The sequence below is a fragment of the Epinephelus fuscoguttatus genome, linkage group LG5, assembly GCF_011397635.1.
Source record: "Epinephelus fuscoguttatus linkage group LG5, E.fuscoguttatus.final_Chr_v1".
NCBI lineage: Eukaryota > Metazoa > Chordata > Actinopteri > Perciformes > Serranidae > Epinephelus > Epinephelus fuscoguttatus.
The window spans coordinates 36,124,633-36,142,946 of record NC_064756.1 but is presented as its reverse complement, the minus strand read 5'-3'; the positions used below and the strand labels follow the sequence as shown (position 1 = coordinate 36,142,946).

General features: G+C 38.8%; 1 protein-coding gene across 1 annotated transcript in view; it reads right to left on the bottom strand.

Moving 5' to 3' along the window:
• myo7aa (myosin VIIAa) overlaps positions 1–18,314 on the bottom strand; it is a 63,482-nt gene that overhangs the window by 25,422 nt on the left and 19,746 nt on the right. The window contains exons 9-22 of the mRNA XM_049576536.1: positions 16,983–17,051; positions 16,704–16,788; positions 16,267–16,343; positions 15,145–15,264; positions 14,510–14,655; positions 14,062–14,272; positions 13,213–13,348; positions 12,697–12,870; positions 8,382–8,512; positions 7,169–7,327; positions 4,465–4,557; positions 1,316–1,410; positions 1,059–1,143; positions 643–861 (exon numbers count right to left, since the gene is read on the bottom strand). Coding sequence (XP_049432493.1) covers positions 643–861; positions 1,059–1,143; positions 1,316–1,410; positions 4,465–4,557; positions 7,169–7,327; positions 8,382–8,512; positions 12,697–12,870; positions 13,213–13,348; positions 14,062–14,272; positions 14,510–14,655; positions 15,145–15,264; positions 16,267–16,343; positions 16,704–16,788; positions 16,983–17,051 — 1,800 coding nt within the window. The remainder of the gene's footprint in view (positions 1–642; positions 862–1,058; positions 1,144–1,315; positions 1,411–4,464; positions 4,558–7,168; positions 7,328–8,381; positions 8,513–12,696; positions 12,871–13,212; positions 13,349–14,061; positions 14,273–14,509; positions 14,656–15,144; positions 15,265–16,266; positions 16,344–16,703; positions 16,789–16,982; positions 17,052–18,314) is intronic.

Below are 18,314 nucleotides of genomic sequence, written 5' to 3'. Positions count from 1 at the left end.
ACATTTTGATTTCCCTCTCTCTGTCTTCTTCTCTTTCTCTCTCTCTTAGTAGTTAACAGTACCAACAAACTAGCTGGGTATAGGCTACACTGGACGACTGACTGATTAAGAAAAAAGACACTGATCTTGGGAAATCAACTCATGGCTCAAAGCATTCAAGGACACTTTACAAGACACAATTAAAAAAAAAAAAAACAAGCATCAGTGTATCCATAGATCCTAAAATCAAACAAGTCCATAATATACAATAAAGGTTAATAAAAACAACACAAAAATCGTAATTATAAATATTAGGTGTATATTCGAAATTCATCTGAATGGCCGGTTGGGAGCAGCTGATCAGGCCATGATTGGTCCTTGCTCCCCCCTGTACACTCTACGGCAAATGACACCCAACAAAGCTGAAATTCATTCTGACTCCAAAAATTATGCAGATGAGAAACAGGCAGAAATCATAAAGTGGCAGCCAGCTTTAGATCCATCTCATCTCCAGAACATGTGTGTTAGCCAGTAAGCCCCATGTAAGCTCAGGTTTCAGCGTGTGACAACTTCATGGTCAAAATTGCTTCTTATAGCTGAATGACAGTTATTTTTGGGCAGATAGTCAACTATATCTATGTTCTCTGTCTCTGAAAAATGTACCTCTCCCTTCAGCCTTTTGTACAGCCGGCGAGCGATCATGCCTCTGGTGTAGGCCTGGATAGTGATGACGGCCCACAGCCGGTGTCTGAACGCCCGGCGCACCAAGAAGCCCCGACAGCGACCCTGGAAGCCTGTGATTCGCTGTCGGGCCACGTGATATGAGGCACACAACTTCCTGGAACGAACCAGAGCCTGGAGGCGAGAGAAGCCTGCTCGCATCTGGAGGGAAAGAGAAAAAGAACAAGTTAAGAAGGACTTAGTTTTATTTTCAACCTTTATTTAAAATAATGAATTACCTAAACTGGGCTGCATCATGAATCACAATCAAGAGCACATCTTTGCCCCGAATGCTCATCTGCAGTTTTGTTTACACTTCTCTATAATTTACTTTGTGACAACACAGAGATGCTCCTCACCGCTCCATAGTTTTTCCTACAGTGATAACCTCTCCATGTCTTCTGGATCAACACAGCAGACTTCCTCATCTTCAGGAAATTCGATCTGTTGACAGTAAAAAATATATGATATTACTTCTGTTTGTATCTTTGATCATCAAGAAAGAAAACTGCATTGATCAAAATCTGATCAGTAGTTTCAGAAAGTGGCCCATGAGGTTAACCTCTGTTCCAGGTTCATCAAACAAGAGACTGAAAACAGGTTTTTTTAGGCCTACCTGTCCTTGAAACCACGAACCACCTTCTGGATGAGGATGACCTTGTCTGTGATGGCCTTGTCTCTTTCAATCTCCAGCAGCATGTCATGGTGATCCTACACAGCACGTGAGAGAACTCATAAGTATCAAACACAAAAAGCACTCTTTGTTGCTCTGATTCTTCAGCTTAAGATTCTATTTTTACATCTGCCTATTGGGATAAAAAGATGGAAATTAGCTGTGGACTACAATCTGGTGTATTTACATATACTCATTTATTTGTTCATTAATATGCATTGTCCCTATTTCTAAATAAATAAGTAATAACTAATAATCATATTGCATCTACACAAAACCTTTTTTAGCCCAACTGTACAGAAACGCAGTGTTCAAACTCTTAATATTTTAGCTGGTTAATAAGTGTAGATGACAACAAAAAAACAGCAAAAGCCAAGAGCATAAGCAAATCATTAGGCTTCACCCTCTGGAAATCATTACAGTCTGCACAAAATGTCATAGTAATCCTGGGCATCCAATAGTTACTGAGATATTTCAGTCCAGACCCAAATGTTGGACTGACTAAACTTAACAAAAAATGTGTATATCTGCCTTCCCAAAATTGTCAAACGTGGCCTTGGTCATTTGTCAGGACGCAGTAAACACAAAGCTACAGTTCTTCTTTTACCCCTACAAGCTTTTATCTTAAACTTCTTTTATCTCTTCCTTCTGTGATCTGTCCATCCATCCTGTTGGGGGAAGTGTGGGTACTGCCCTGCCTTCATCCCCCTGCACTTTCTACTTCCTGTTCTGCTTCCTGTCCAGCCAAGCTGTAAGGCCTGACAGAGACTAGCCTTAAAGGGTAACTTTGGTATTTTTCAACCAGGATCCTATTTTCACGTTTCTGTCGACATGACTAATGGAAAAAAGACAGTTTAAAATTAGTCCAGTATTGAGCGAGAGGAGTGCAGCCTGCAGCTGTAAAATCAACTACAATGTCAGCACTCAGGGCATGTTTGCACCGTCAAATTACATCCATTATAAGTGTTTGTTTTTTTCACTGACAGGCTCAGATTATTATTCTAAAGGCCTTTGCACACAGAGTCCGCTTGTTTCGTCCAGAACTGTTGCACTAAAAATAAATCTTCATATTGTGTCAATCATGTTTATACACTGACTCCAAAACTTTTTTGGAACGGGTTGGATTTTTTGTGTTTTTTTGCATTAAGAGAGTTTGGCCAAGACGCAGCAAAGAAAATATGACATATCTGCAACGAGAGAGAAAAACAGGTTGCACAGTATCTTTTATCAACCCAGACTGCCTACTTTCAACTGGTCAGATAGTAAAATACAGGTGGTTTATGATGGTGAGGAAGAGATTGTGGACTGCACACAGACAGAGAGAATGACAGTGTAGAGACAGAGAGGGAGGACAGCTCAGCCCCTTCAGCCACAGTGCCAAATGCAAAGCGCCTGCAGTGCCTGCTGAAAGTGGTGACAGACAGGGAGGAAACTCCAGTGGAGAGAGGCAAGGGAGCAAATGTGTCTTCGAATTTTGTCTCGTATTGCGAATTTTCCACAAATAGGACAATAAAATACGTAGAAGTCAGTGTAAGGTTCCTGCGCATACTTTTTTTTTCAGATGATGGATTAAAGGAACACATACAAAAAACTAACAGTGTGCAAAGGCCTTTAGTGTCGGACAACTACACCTCTTACACCTCTTTGTTACAGAGTAAGATCCTTTTTGTTTAACCAGAAACAGCTTAGAAATTGACATCGCCAAACCCACCAGACTCAATTAAAATAAACAGTAATTTTACATAATTTTAAGATTATTTTGGGCATTACTGCCTTTCTTTAAAGGTTGGCAGTGTAGAGATAGACAGGACACAAGGGGAGAGAGAGAATTAATATCAAGGTAAAGAAGAAGCCTCAAAGTACACGTAAACAAACTTTAGGCTAAAATACTTTCTACACTATTGTCTCCATGTATCTAAATATTCTCATCTTTGGTGTGTAAACACGTCATCACTCCATCAGAACATTAACAAAACCAGCGGAAAAACAATATTACAACAGGGGGCGCTGTACAGGAGTCGCACTCTGTGAAAACAAACAGCTGAGCCTAAATTATCATCAGCTGATATTTTCACATAAGTTTCGGGAAAAGGAGTGACAGTGTTACCGTGGCAACCAGCTACAGGATATGCCTTACCAGTGACTTTTGACCTCTGGACAACATTTGTCCTTACTGGGCAGGAAACCAAAACACACACATATTCACACATATGCAGTAGATATATAAAGTTTAAACACACACACACACACACACACACACACACACACGCAGCAGAAAACCAAAACACAATTCTTTCTCATCAGCAGAGAACTGATAAAAAAATCACAGCAGAGCGTCACTACTGGGATGAAGTGGTTCATTCCCAGCAGCTTAAACAAGGTCTTCCTTTGTGTTGAATGCTCAGGAAAACAACTTAATTATAACCCATACACCTGTTAATTAATGATATACTCAGCCAATCATGTAGCAGCAACTCCGTGTATAAAAGACTGCAAACACAGTGAAGAGGTTTGACCATATCAGGAACAGTCTCTACAGTTTACAGACGGCGGTGCAGCAGGGTTTCTTATACATTTATTTCTATGTGGCAGCCCACGACTATATCAGCATTCACCGCCATACATGAATTTTCTACTTTTGGAGCTGCACCTCCTGTCTCTCTCTCATTCTCTCTCTGTCGTGGCAGAGTGTACTCTGGACACAGACGGAGCAGCAGGGCATCAACAGCAGTGAAAGTGAAACTTAACAGTTCATTATTTCATACAGAAATAGCACGCTCTATTTCTTGGAACGACAGCACTCATTTTAGTGTTGTCTATCATTTTTCCAACCTAACGGATGAAACCGGCTGCGTTCCCATGCAAACCGCACACCCCGCAGCCCAGCGCTGGGTCTAACATGTGTGATGGCAGCAACAAACCTGCAGCAGCTGCTCTTCTAACCCGCTGATCTGATCTGATCTGATCAGCTCTGATTGACCCAACCACAAACTTATCAACTGATCAATTCTCCACCGACTCAAACTTAACAATCTGCTGCTAAGAAAAAAAAAAAAAAAACTCATGAAGAGTTACATCTGTGCTGTGTTCACCTTGAGGAAGATCTTGGTCTTTCCCATTTGCCAGTCATCATCTCTGCCAAGCACCGCCTCAGCGATCCTCTGACAGGTCCCCCTCAGGTCCTCCTGATGGGCCAGAGACACAACAGAACAAGAGAGAGATTAACATGGTGTAACTTTCAGCTTGAGTTTAAAACATTAACTTTTTCAGCCAGCTATCAGCTTGGAGAGGCTTTAAGTTATATGCCAACATGCTCACAATGTTATTGTTGAAGAATACATTTGTTGATATATGTTGTTTTCTTATTATCAGTAAATTTCATGAGAAGATTATAATCAGTTCAGTTCAGTTCATTTCAGAAAACTGTATTTATCCCGTGTGGGCAATTCAGTTTACAGCTCCCAGTTCAATAAATAAGAGCAAAAACAAATACAACAATCATTCATAGACATACAACTTTTATCACTCAACTCTCAATTGTCAGTGGATCAGTTGAACTAATGGTTTCACAGCAGCGATACCTTGTACATGTGCAAATATGCATAGCTAAATAAGTATTCGATCAATAAAAAGAATGAATAAATGGGATAGAGAATAAATAAATAAATAAATAAATAAAGCAACAAAGCACAACCCTACTCATTAAAAATGGCATTCATCAGCTTGATAACTGAAGGGATAAAAGAGTTTGAGTAGCATTTTGTCTTCCTCAGAGGTGCATAGTAGCGCCACCCTGAGGGCATTAAATTAAATCCACTGGACATGACATGGTCATCCTGCTTCATAATGCATTTTGCTTTCTGGACCAGACGTTTCTTCCAGAGCACACTCAGGTCTGTTAGCTGGCCTCCAATAATCTTGGAGCAGACTCTAATTATCTGATTCAGACTGTTCTTGTCCTTCACAGACAGACCATTAAACCAACTGATAAAAGAGAACGTTAGAAGACTCTCAATAAAAGAATGATAAACAACAGTTGATGTATCTACTAACAGGTATTGTGTGTGTTCAAAGCCTGATAGATCTTCTTCCTTTGTGCCACAGAGCTCCACTGTTGTCCAAAAACTCTAAAAAACACGAGTCAGATGAACTGTTGCACGAGGTGATGTGCTCCTTCATCACTATGAACACACACACTCTGGTTCATTTTGACTCAAACCCACAAACACCATCCTGTTGAGCACAATGATCACCAAAGCACCAAATGTAGATAAGTGAAACTATTCTTGTGAGGTATTTTTTAAAGATTTTTGTCTTCAGTCGCAACTGACTGGAGTTGCCTGGGTCCAGACCACTGAATCTTCCCACTCCACTAAGTTCAAGTTGGAGTCGGAGCAAAACAAGTTGACATTTCTGTCTGATATCAAGCAAGGATTAAAGCTGAGAGCCGCAGACAAAATGTCAGAAAGGTTTAGCAAACAGACACAGAGCACATTATTGGTTTTGGTCTCTTTGTTACAAATGAAAAACAAGTGGAAATTTTGACCCAGTGAGGCAAAACATCAGAAGATCAATAAATGTATTACAATGAATCCAGAAGGAAACATTAATATCTGGGTAAAAATATGAGGATTGGCTTTGCTCAATTTAGTTTCTTTATAAATGCATTCTTTTCGGTTTTATGACTTTTGTTAAGTTGATAAATAATTGTTAATGAAATAGTCATAATTAGTTTAATTACTGTTAATAATTCACACCCTAACAATGCCCCAAACTTTAACTTAATCATGCGTCTGATTTTAAGAATACAAGTGCTAACTCTATAAACTGTTTGAGTGACACGCACGCACGCTCGCACGCACGCACACACACAACATCCAAAGCAGCAAAGGGAGGAAACATGGCGGGGTCCAAGGAAAACAGACTGCTGTTGTGATCGTGGGAGAAAAACTGCATGGTGATGTCTGGTGATTCTTTGGACTGGATTTTATTAATTCATTTCCTTTTTGGCAGCAAAACCTGTGACATGAACCCTCAGAAGCTCCTGCACGTTTAACTGGGCTAAGTAAGCACTTTTAGGCTTCACTTCATTTATTTATTTATTTAGAAATAAGGACAATGCATATTAATGAACAGATACATGAGTATATGTAAATACGCCAGATTGTAGCCCACGGCTAATTTCCATCTGTTATCCCTATAGGCAGGTTGATGTAAAAACGTAGTGAACGACAAAAGACAGAGTTAAAATTCATAGCAACCACGTAGACACAATACAGAAAACACAAGTGGTGCGCAATATACATTTGAAAATACATCAAGTGTAGCCCATGACAGCACCAGAAGTGACCAGAGATATCATAATATTGCACATAAACCCATCGCACATGACCCCATTGCACATGATCCCAGGTTGATACATGACAACAATGTCAAAAGCATATACAGTACAAGACAAGACCAAAACATTCAGTGCAATAAAATACAGTACAAAAAGGAGTTTGAGTGGGGGACTGTAAGTAACGTGTAGATGGAAGATGAGAGTGCAGCAATTTAAGATTAAGATTTATTTTTAACTGACTTGAAGAAACTTGCTTGTGCAGTTACACTGAGGCTAAAAACAACCCAGAATAAAACTCTCTCTGTAGTAGCTGGTGTTAGCAGCAGTACTCTCTCCATTCAAAAGCAATATCTTACGCTGTGAACACTCAAGTCTTCAAACATAATACGACCCCATCTTTTCAAATGTAATTTTCAGAAAAACAATCATCTTAACTTCTTAAAGTTACACTCTACCTGTTTGTACGCTGGTTTGACTCCAGGCATGAGCACCCGGTAGCGGTCGACAAACTCCACAAAGGTGTAGCGGATAGGATATCCTGCACGACGGATACGAATGGTCTCCATCATGCCTGAGTACCTCAGCTGACGCACACACAGCTCCCTGTCAAACAACTACAGACACAAACACTGTGACAGGAAGGGTGAGTTTACTGACCTCCAAAATCAGGTGTTATCTCAAAACGAATGTTGGTCATGTGTTGAAACTGTTTTTAAAAACACAGATTTGCCTGATGAAGGTTAGAGATCACCGTCTTAATTTAACTGACTCAATTATGAACCACTGGATGATACTTTTTATCATTTATTTTTTATTGTGTTTTATTTCTCTTGCATCTTGGTACAGATTGGCTTGAAACATATTCAAGTTATTCATCTGTATTATTAGTGATAAACATTGTTCACAGCAGTTAGTGCTGAGAAAACATTACTTGTGGCATATTAGTCTTCATTTATCTGTCTGACAGGTTTACGCTTAAAAATTTACTGAAACCGGACAATATCTATGTCAGTGCTTTTATATTTTTCATGGACGAAGAGATTACTGTCAAAATAAAAAGCATAAAAATATTGAACAGTTTTAATCTGCAACTTCATATTAGTAATATGACAAAACTATAATTACTGATAACCTAAAAATAAAAAAAGTAATCACATTCATCCTGTGTTTGTAAATTAATGATAATTTCCTTTCACCTTATCCCATATTTCATGACACTGCAGCCTGAAGTCAAAAAAGATTAACCATCTATTCGCAGTGTTGTGCAGAATAACAGGAAGATGAACAACGTGGAAGAATTAACATGATCACTTGTGAAAAAAGGCTTTAACACAAAGTAGATCAGATTTAGTTTAACATTTTTAACATCTTTAAGCTTTAACTTATGACTGTGGCCCTGCACTGTAGTGGAGTGTACATAAAGTGACTTCAGGATTAGTCTTAATGTGTGTACATTGTCTTGTCTATCCCATATAATTCATTATTAATTTTTAACATATATATTAAGTAAACTTAAGAAATGTTTTACTTGCCAGTGGCTACAGAGTCAGTTTACTAGTACTAGTAGTAGTTCTATCTTCTATTGCACTGAGCGCTTGTCAACTAAAATCCCTACAAAGTAAACTTATTCTGTTATATTCTGTTTCAATACAGAGTGCAGACACTCACCATGGGTTTCTTGTATTCATTGGGTTTAATGCAGCGAACAAAGAAAGGCTGACAGACGCTCAGAGTTCTCATCAGCAGCTCCAGAGATCTTTTAAACTGACTGCTCAGAGTGGGCGAACGCTTCCTGGTCTCTGCCCCCTAAAGAGAGAGAGAGAGAGAGAGAGAGAGAGAGAGACACACACACACACACACACACACACACACACACACACACACACACACACACACACACAGGGAGACACCACAGAAAGTGTCAGGATCAGAAACAATGAGGACTCCTTTTCTCTTCCTGAGCTCTGACACCAACCTTTTTCCTCTTTCTCTGTCTCTATAAATATAAAAGTCTTTGTCTGGCTGACGTTGTAGTTTCAGAGTTAAATGTCAATTAAAAATGAAGCCAGAGATAAAACTATGTCAAGAGGATGTAGCTTCAATTATTATTTAATTAGTCAATTGACAGAAAATTCATCAGCACTACATTTGAAGCAAAAAAGACAAACATTTACTGGTCCTAGCTTCTGAAATATGAGGATCTGATTCTTTTCTTAGGACATCTTTAAGAGAGTTTTCTAACATTTTGTAGACGGATCAATTCACTGATTAATCCAGAAAATAATAGGAAGATTTTGAGGATAATGAAAATAATTGTTAGTTGTAATCAGAGGTGGAGAAAATACTCAGGTCCTCTGCTAAGTAAAAGTACTGATACCGCAAAGTCCTGCATTCATAACCTTCCTGAAGTAACTAAAAGTAATTAGGTGTTATCAGCAAAGTGTACTTTAAAGTACTTCAAGTAAAAGTACTCATTCGGGCGGTAAAATGTTCCCTGTGAGTGTTTTACTATCATATATGATGTCTTTGGATTAATGTCACTGCTGCATTAAAGAGGAAGTATACAGTGACATAAAATGGAAACACTCAAGTAAAGTAGAAGTACCTCAGATTTGTTACATTCCACCACTGGCTGCAGCTCTGTCCTAGATACTGCTAAATTAACATCATTTACCTAATGAGCCATCTTTATCTAAAACACCTGTTTTGGTCTCATGGCAGAGCCAAGACGAGATTTTAGGATTTATATCAAATTATATTGTTTTGTTTTTTTGTTTTTTTTAACAAAGTTTCTTAAAAATACACTGACTTTTGCAAAATCTGCTGATCTTACCAGGAGTTAGAGGAGAGGGTGGCACCTGGTTCATTAGCACAAGGGGCTAATGTTAGCTTCGCAACCAGTTCAGCTTAGCTTAGCAGGAACACAATAAACACGGGAAATAACCAGCCTGACTATTAACAGCTGCATTATACCATGTATGTGTGTATTTAACATGTCAGGACATAAAATATAAGACATTTGGTTTTACGAGACGTTAATGTGTTAATGAACCCATTGATTTATCAACAACAGCTGCACTAGAAACCTGCCAGCCTTATCTCAATTATCCTCTCTTCCAAGTTCAAGGTGTTACACCAACTTCTGTTAAATGCAAACTCTGTGACAGTTAAGTGTTTCCCCTTACCTTACTTAGGACTTTTGCTTACTAGCCAGCTAACCAATATCTTTTTGAACAAACATCAACTAAACTGTGCGATAGGTCTATCTCCTAATAAAGTTAGCAAGAATACGTTATTTTATCAAGGCTTTCGAATAAACCGCAGCATTTCTTCACCTATGGTTTTATTTTGAAAGGTTTTGCCGGTAGTGGTTCTATGGTATTATGTCTGTCTTTACATTACTGGCATGTGTTTACTGCCCTCCAGTGGTCACACACAGGAACTGCAATAAAATACGTAGTTTTATCAATAATCGTTATAAATATAAATGTGTATAAGTCACTGTATGTGTAATAATTACAAGTAGCACCAGTAACATTTAAATTAGTTAACGATTAGTTCACGTTGCTTTAGTTATTTTATCTATTTTATAAAAAATAGTGTTTTAATACAGTTTTGCGGTCTGTTAAGTTAAGCTTTGTGGCGTTGACTATAGAATCACGAGTACATATTGCTCTCTTGTGGCCACACAAAGGAACTGTAACACAATAAATTCGTGGGTTTTATCCATAATCATTAATAATACAAACATGACCTAGTCACTGTTAATTTAATTATTAAAAATAGTATCAGTATAATCTGTATTATTGAAGAATGTATTTTAAAAGACTGTGTTGTAACCATAATAATAATTTATTTCTGTGGTCTTAATACAGTTTACCATCTGGACATTATGTTTCATAGAGTTGACTGTAGAATCACGAGTACTTACTGCCCTCTTGTGGCCACAGTGAGGAAGTACATCAAGTTGGTACAGCCATAAGACAAGACTTCCGGTCAACATTAAAAGCCTTCAAAATAAAACAATCAGAATGCTCACGTAATATTTCTTCTGGAGCGAATCTGTGATAGCGACAGATTAATCATTTTATTTCGTAAATTATTTCGTACTCGCAATTTAGACAGATTAGATTAAATACACGTCAATTAACACTGTCACACAGTCTTCTTAAAAAAAAAAAAATGTTTTATTAAAGATGTAAAATATAATCAACTCTTGCAAACAACTTCGGAGCTGGTGTTTCCTGATAACGAGTAACGACCACTTTTGTTGTTTATATATGTTAGTTAGATATGTGTAAAAAGTATTCCAAATAAGAAACACAGCAAGTTAAAAAAAAAAAAAAAAAACAATGCACGAAGCCATCTTTGACCACTGTACAGGCCCCGCTGGTCGGTGTTGTGATAAAGTATGCTTCTGCTGCTAATTGTTAATACTAAGTGTGACACACTCAGACCACATTAACCCGAATTATTATTTAATTGTTCGTGTGTTGTGGAGGCCAGCTAACAAAATTAACCTTAACACTGACACGCAGTTGTCTCTGTAGCCTGGGACATCACTAGCATCACTGCTAGCTTAACACAACAGTTTGATTCCGGTAATTATGTCAGTTAACGTTAACCTCGGCTCGTGCGGTATGATGTGTGCAGACTTCAACATGAAACGGTCGTAAATCCCCACGAGGAGGAGAACAGTGAACACAGTCATTTCTGTTAATTCATTGCTGTTTCAGTGGAGTCATAGAGTTATTTTGAAAGCATTGACCGGAAGTCTTGTCATTGTTATTATGTCTAACTTGACGTATCACCATTATGTAGTTCTTCACTGTAAACACTAGAGGGCAGTAAAACACTCATGATTTCACACGTTAACAATCACCTCCACTAGCATAATAATAACAATCATAACTGTTAATGCTATTGTTGCTGTTGTTATTGTTGTTGTTATCATTATTATTATTATTATTATTATTATTATACTTTTGAGAAGTAATAATGTGTCATGTCAGTTAATGTTTCTGAATTAGTCATAAGCACTCTATTATTAAACAGTATGAACTATTCAAGTCCAATATTTTCCCTGCAGTTAATACTAGCCTTTGCCAATTTTTTTGGTTGTTATTAACATGCAGGGTGATGGACAGAATATTGCAAAAAAAATGGTACAGTGTCTGATTCTTACTATTGTCCATGGTGTATTCAGAAACAGATATGTCAAAGTCGAAGCCACATATATGTTGCCAATGACATGTCTGCTTTGAATTGTCAATACAGTGTTGACATGTAACATCACTAGTTTTAGGAAATAAACTATTCCCATGGATGTGATGTGTATGTAATCCATTGGTCCCAGACCAGTGCAGATTAAGGACAACATGGGCTTGTATTCAGTTTACACTAAATCTGATTTCAGTTTAACATGATCCTGATGTGATGGTTGATATGACAAAAATGAAGGAATAAAACATGAGACAAAAAGAAAATAAATACATAAATAAATTAAATTAAATTGATTACGACTACCTCTGAAGTCAGAGTTTACCTTGGGGAGGTTGTACACATGCAATGGTAACATAAAAAATCAGGATGAGAAAGATGAAGAGATGGAGCATGCTTGGAAGGACTGAGACATATTTTTATTTTTTTTTTACCTTGGGAAGTGTTCTGGCATGAAGACCTACTGAACTACCAGGAGAGTAACCACACAGAAACTGGCAAGAAGCAGCACACAGACATTAAAGTACACACACACACACACACACAGAAGGAAGACAAAGAGGACAGTAATGTTAGCTTTGAGCTGGGCATTACTGAGAAACATGCAGAAGAAGAAAAGGTTAAATGGGTGGAGTCTTTAAATTATGGCGCCACTTTGATCGACAAGTCTTTGTTCAATTTGTCTCTTTCTATTCTCTTTTTATTATGTTATCATTTTGTTTATTTTTTAACTAATCGATATAATAGAGATATTTACCATAACTGCCTGTGTACTGTAAATTTAGGTGTGTGTGTGTGTGTGTGTGTGTGTGTGTGTGTGTGTGTGTTACCATAGCAACATCAGCCTGGAAGATCTGTTTGATGAACTTGTTCTTGGACGAGTGAACCAGCTGGATGATGTCACCGTATAGAGTATCTCTGTTTTTCTCCAGGAAGCCTGCAGAAGACACACACACACACACACACACACACACACACACACACACACACACACACACACACACACACGAACACTGTGTTAGTGTCAGTGTAGCACATAATAAACAAAGGCAAAAGCATGCAGTCACTGACAAAAAAATATGTCCTGAATCATCAACTATTTTAGAAAATATGAAACAATAACAGTCACATTCTTAATAGTAAATAATAATAATATAAATAAATAGTAATAACCAAAGGAAACACATCAAACTGGCTTTATGAAATATCGCATATCTTTAAACAGTAATGGAGGAACATTTGAATTATTGCTCTCTGGTGTATGTGAAGTGACTCTGACCTCGTGTTTCGTAGTAAACCACTCCAGCAAAGTGCTGGATGCCAAACTGAGTCTCGTGGTTGTTCTTTGGAGGAATGTAGTTTGTGTTGAGCTTGTGCTGAAAGTTCAGCTTGTTCAGCATCGTGGTGTCTGTGCCCTGCAGGACAAACACAAACAGAAATGAACAGTCAAATGCACTCGTCTGTTTATTTAAAGCTCCTGAAAACTTGGTTTCAAATCTTAAACCTGCTGTAACACTGTTCAAAGGAGCAGTGTGTAGGATTTAGTGGCATCTAACTGTGAGGATTGCAGATTGCATCCAGCTAACACATCTCCCATGTGCCAAACATGAACTCCCAATTAGGATTCCTTCAGTTTTTACCAAGAGCTAAATCATCCACAGAGGTCTCTTCCTCTCCAAAACAAACGGACCAGGTGATTAAAACCAGACAAAACACTGAATAAAGCAGTTTCACAATAAAAACTAGTGTTTTCAACACTGTTCGGCTTGTGGCAGAGGGGCTACTAACTACGGTGGCCGATGCAAAAACCTGAATGGCTGGATCTAGAGCCAGTGTCTGGTTTGTCCATTCTGGGCTACTGTAGAAACATAGCAGTGCAACAGGGTTGGGAATTAGCCCCAACCATTAAATTTTTATAAACTACTGAAAACACAGTTTAGAATATTATGCACCATTTTTGCCAAAAGATGCCCATAAATCCTTCACACTGGACCTGTAGACTTACTGATCTGAATACTTTGTCCACCACTGATGGTGGATGATCATGGTTGACCAGCTGTAAACAACATCTTGACAGCGTTGACCTTTGGGTGAATGTTGCCCAGAGAGGGGAGGTTATATCACTTACCTTGGGGAACTTGCTCTCCTCGTCGATAAGTGATATGATGTTCATGGGTTTGATGGCGATCATGTCCAGAGCGTCCTGGTTGTCAGTGAACTCTATGTGCTGCCAGTTGATGTGCTCCAGGTTGTACTCCTCCTGCTCCAGCTTGAAGACATGACGGACGAAGAACTGCTGCAGGTTCTCGTTGGCAAAGTTGATGCATAGCTGCTCAAAGCTGCAGGATGGAGAATGATAACAAGAAAAATGATGACAAAGAATTTAACTCTCAGTTGATGCTCTTCAAGTGAACAATATGTGATGAAGAAGTTGAGAGGAAGTTTAACATCACAGAGTGGACATTGTTGAATATTATTTGGCGCACGCCATTTTTGGCTTTTGTCTGTACATTTTTAGTATGTATCCTTCACACTGTGCGTGTCTGTGTGTGAGCGTGCGTGTGTGTGTGTTGTACCTGTTGACAGTGAAGTTCTCAAAGCCGAAGATGTCCAGCAGTCCGATGGAGCGTCTCAGCGCTTTGGTATTTGATGAGGACGTAGGCTTGTAAATGGCTGCATTGATCTTCTCCACAATCCACACAAACAAACGGCCGTAAATTCCCTGCACACATACACACACACACACAGACGTACACACACACACGTCAATTCACCATACAACTCTTAAAAGGTCTCCTGTAAAGTTTTGCATGCACCATTTGCATCTCTGCCTATGTTTCACACTTTTCCACTATCTACAGGTGGCAATAATATGATGAGAGACGCATCAATGCACCAGCATAGGCACGGTAGAAGAACACTGATAGCTAGTAAACATGGATGTAAACACAACAGGATCTAAAATACATAAAATATCAGCTTTCCAACTGTTTTATATGAAAGAAAATGCATTCAACACATTTGTTAGAACTTAAGGACACACATGTCAACACTGAATGTAAACACAACTTAAAATTGTTTACAAGAAAAATCTACAGGACAGCTTTAACCTCCAGTGATGGGTCTTAGTCTCTGACTATATTTAAGGCCAGACGGGTATGTTGAATAATAAAGATTAATATTAGACAGTTTTGATAATTATATGTTGCACCTTAACGAAAGCGTCCCGGACATCCAGAGCTTGTTCCATACTGAGTGGGGTAGAGACGGTCTCTCCTCTGGTGATCAGAGTTCTGCTGGTCAGACAGTTCATCAGATCCTTACCATCCACCTGAACACACACACACACACGTTATTATTGCAAAGGTACACAAAACTGCTGTTATCAAATGTTTTCTAAGTTTTTGATTTGCATTGTATTTCACAGTGAATATCGTCATTGATGGATTACCAATGAACCTTAAAGGTACAGACTCCCCCTGAGTCAGAACCTGTTTGAAGAAACTGTTTCTTGTTGGAAAGTGAGCAACGTAATGGAGCCCCTTAGGAGATGTTGGAGGAGACAAAAAAAGATGGGTGAAAAAACAGATGAGTACTTTTGCATTTTTCCAAAGACCCTCTGTGTCCTCTCTCAAAATGCTCTCCCTGGATATATTACTGCAGCAATGGCAAACCATTTTAACATTGAATCGCCACACTGGGTATGTACTGCAGATATCTGTAAGTCAGTTCTTTATACATAAAATGAACATTTCTGATATCCCCAATGACACTCTTCCTTCGACATATGCCATTACTTTTGCCATTCATGTGCATAAGGCTTTCAGTTTTTGATATCCACACACATACTCAGTGCTCACCGCTCAGTAGACAGAGGTTGCCATCTAGGCTTGACCAGTTTATCACTTGGCGACTCAAGTCTCCATAGCCTATTGCAGTATATATTTCTGGGGAGAGCGCAAAAATAGAAATTTTTTTTGGTCACCCATCAATTTTTTCTCTCCCCAAGTGCAAACCCAACTCCAAAAAAGCTGGAACGTTGTGTAAAATGTTGATAAAACCAGAATGCAATTTGAATAAGGTACAAAGGCAAGATATTTAATGGTCAAAATGATCAAGATTCAGACAATCCAGAGAAATCTCTCTGGATCTCTCAAAATATCAACAAGTCAACATCAATAGACTCTAGCTCATTTGGATGAACCCTCCAGTACTGAAACTGATTAACAGCTCTGTGTGTGTGTGTGTGTGTGTGTGTGTGTGCGTGCGTGCGTGCGTGCGTGCGTGCGTGCGTGCGTGCGTGCGTGCGTGTGTGTGTGAGTGAATGTGTCACCTCCAGTAGCGTAGCAGCAGTGGTGAGGTGAGGGCTACGGACAACTTCGCAGGCATCCAGGTTGTCGTAGGTACGAGCTGCAGGATCAAAGGTCAACAGAGTGTATATATAAAAATATACAATAATGCAAGATATTTTCTAATTTTCTTCTTTCTTCTAGGTAATTGTTGTAGTTGCATCTTTACTATTTTATTTCTGACTGATGTTCAGTTCTAGCATTTTTTTAAGACAATATTAACTGTAAATCAAATTATGCTATAGATTAAATCATTCGTTTAATCTTCACATTTTTTCAGCTCCGAAAAGCATAGAGATAAAAGACCTAGAAGCAAGCAAGGCTACAGGAAACTGAGCACAGAGGAGGACTGGGAAACACACCAGAGCAGTGACAAAGTAATGAACTGAATTCCTTCACCAAGAATTGTTTTTGACTTTACCTTCATATCGGAGGTTTCCCATGTGTAATATAGCAGCCAGCAGTTTAGAAATCTCCCAGTTTTCTTTGTCTGTGAACATTAGTACCTGCAGAACAGACCAAGGGAAACTGTAAATCCTGTAGAGTATAAAATGTGTCACCTTCTAGTTTCTTTAAAATACAAGAGGATCCATTTTTTAAATAATGAATCTGATTAAAACTTTAAGTAGCCACTAAGTGATGACCCTGGAGCTAATGTCTCTTTGATGTACTGTAATCAGTTTGTATTTTTAATCTGTACCTTCATTGCAGAGCGAATGTTGGAGTACTCTTTCATGTCGTCTCGGCCATCACACACCGTACATTTACCCTGCAGAGAAACAGAGAGATGGACTCAGTTTGTGGTAATCAAATATTAACTGTCACAAATTGGCAAGGTCAATACATTACATGACACTAGCAGGTGTTGTTTTACATCCCTGAAACACTGTGTTTAAAGGTGAAGTTTCCCTTTAAAGCCGAACTGTTTTTCCAACAAAATTAGCATGTGTGCAGCTTTTTCAAACGAAGGAATACCTGTTAAAACTATGTGATAAACTGCTTTCCCATTGCCAATAGACTAGTGTACATGGCTCTGCAGACAGTAGACATATATGTCTTTCTGTTTTTTGTTTTCTTTTTTTTTTTATTCTGGTATATCATGTTTAACATGACGGTCGAGCTAGAAGACAGGTTAGTAAACAGTAAACTAATTTAGTCTCTCTTTCAAACCCAGTGCGAACTAATTTGGAACAATGTTTGAGTGCTGCTTGCACAGAGATCATGGATGTATAACGAGAACCGGGTACAGCGTTGGATGCAGGGCCCTATTTATTGCTATGCGAGTTGCTCAGTGGCACATGAAGCCAAAAAAGTTCAACTGCTGCATTGAATGGCGCTGCTTTCACACTGTGTAGCCCACAGGGCAGGTGTACTCAAGACTTCTGCCAACCTGAATGAGAATAAAATGATTCAATTGTGCCGCTCATCTATACTTTCAAAAATGTTATTGGACTGGATCAATCAAATCCAGATAGTGAAACAAGTTACTTTGCCAGGGGTGTGATGCTCAAAAGAACGTATCCACTGATTAAGAGATGTTTCTTTCACATGTAAGTACATAAGAAAAAGTATTTCTGGGCCCAGTGGCAGGCATCACATGATCATAATTCCACTTTTGGCCACCAGTAAAACTGGCTTCAAAGCACAGTGCGCTTCTTGGGGTCCTAATGGAGATGGACGGTATTTTGTGGCAGCTCATCACTGCATTGCACTGCCAGAAATTAGTGTGTCCAACTGGGTGTCATATTTCATTCACTGCCAATGCAAACTGATCGGAGCTGGAGCTGATAAATACCCATGACTACCACACAGTCAATTTTCCCAGGGGTGATTACCAGTTATAATCTTTCCCATTAAATATAAAGCCAGATGTAAGCAGATGTTAGTGGGGTTTTTGTCCAGTGGGAAAAGGGTTTTCTTGTGCACTGACTGAGCAGCAGGATGTCCTAACAGATGTTCTAACCTAAGTGACTGTTCACTGACTGCAAAGATCAAAGTCTTAACTGCTCCATCAGCTAACATGTTGATAATG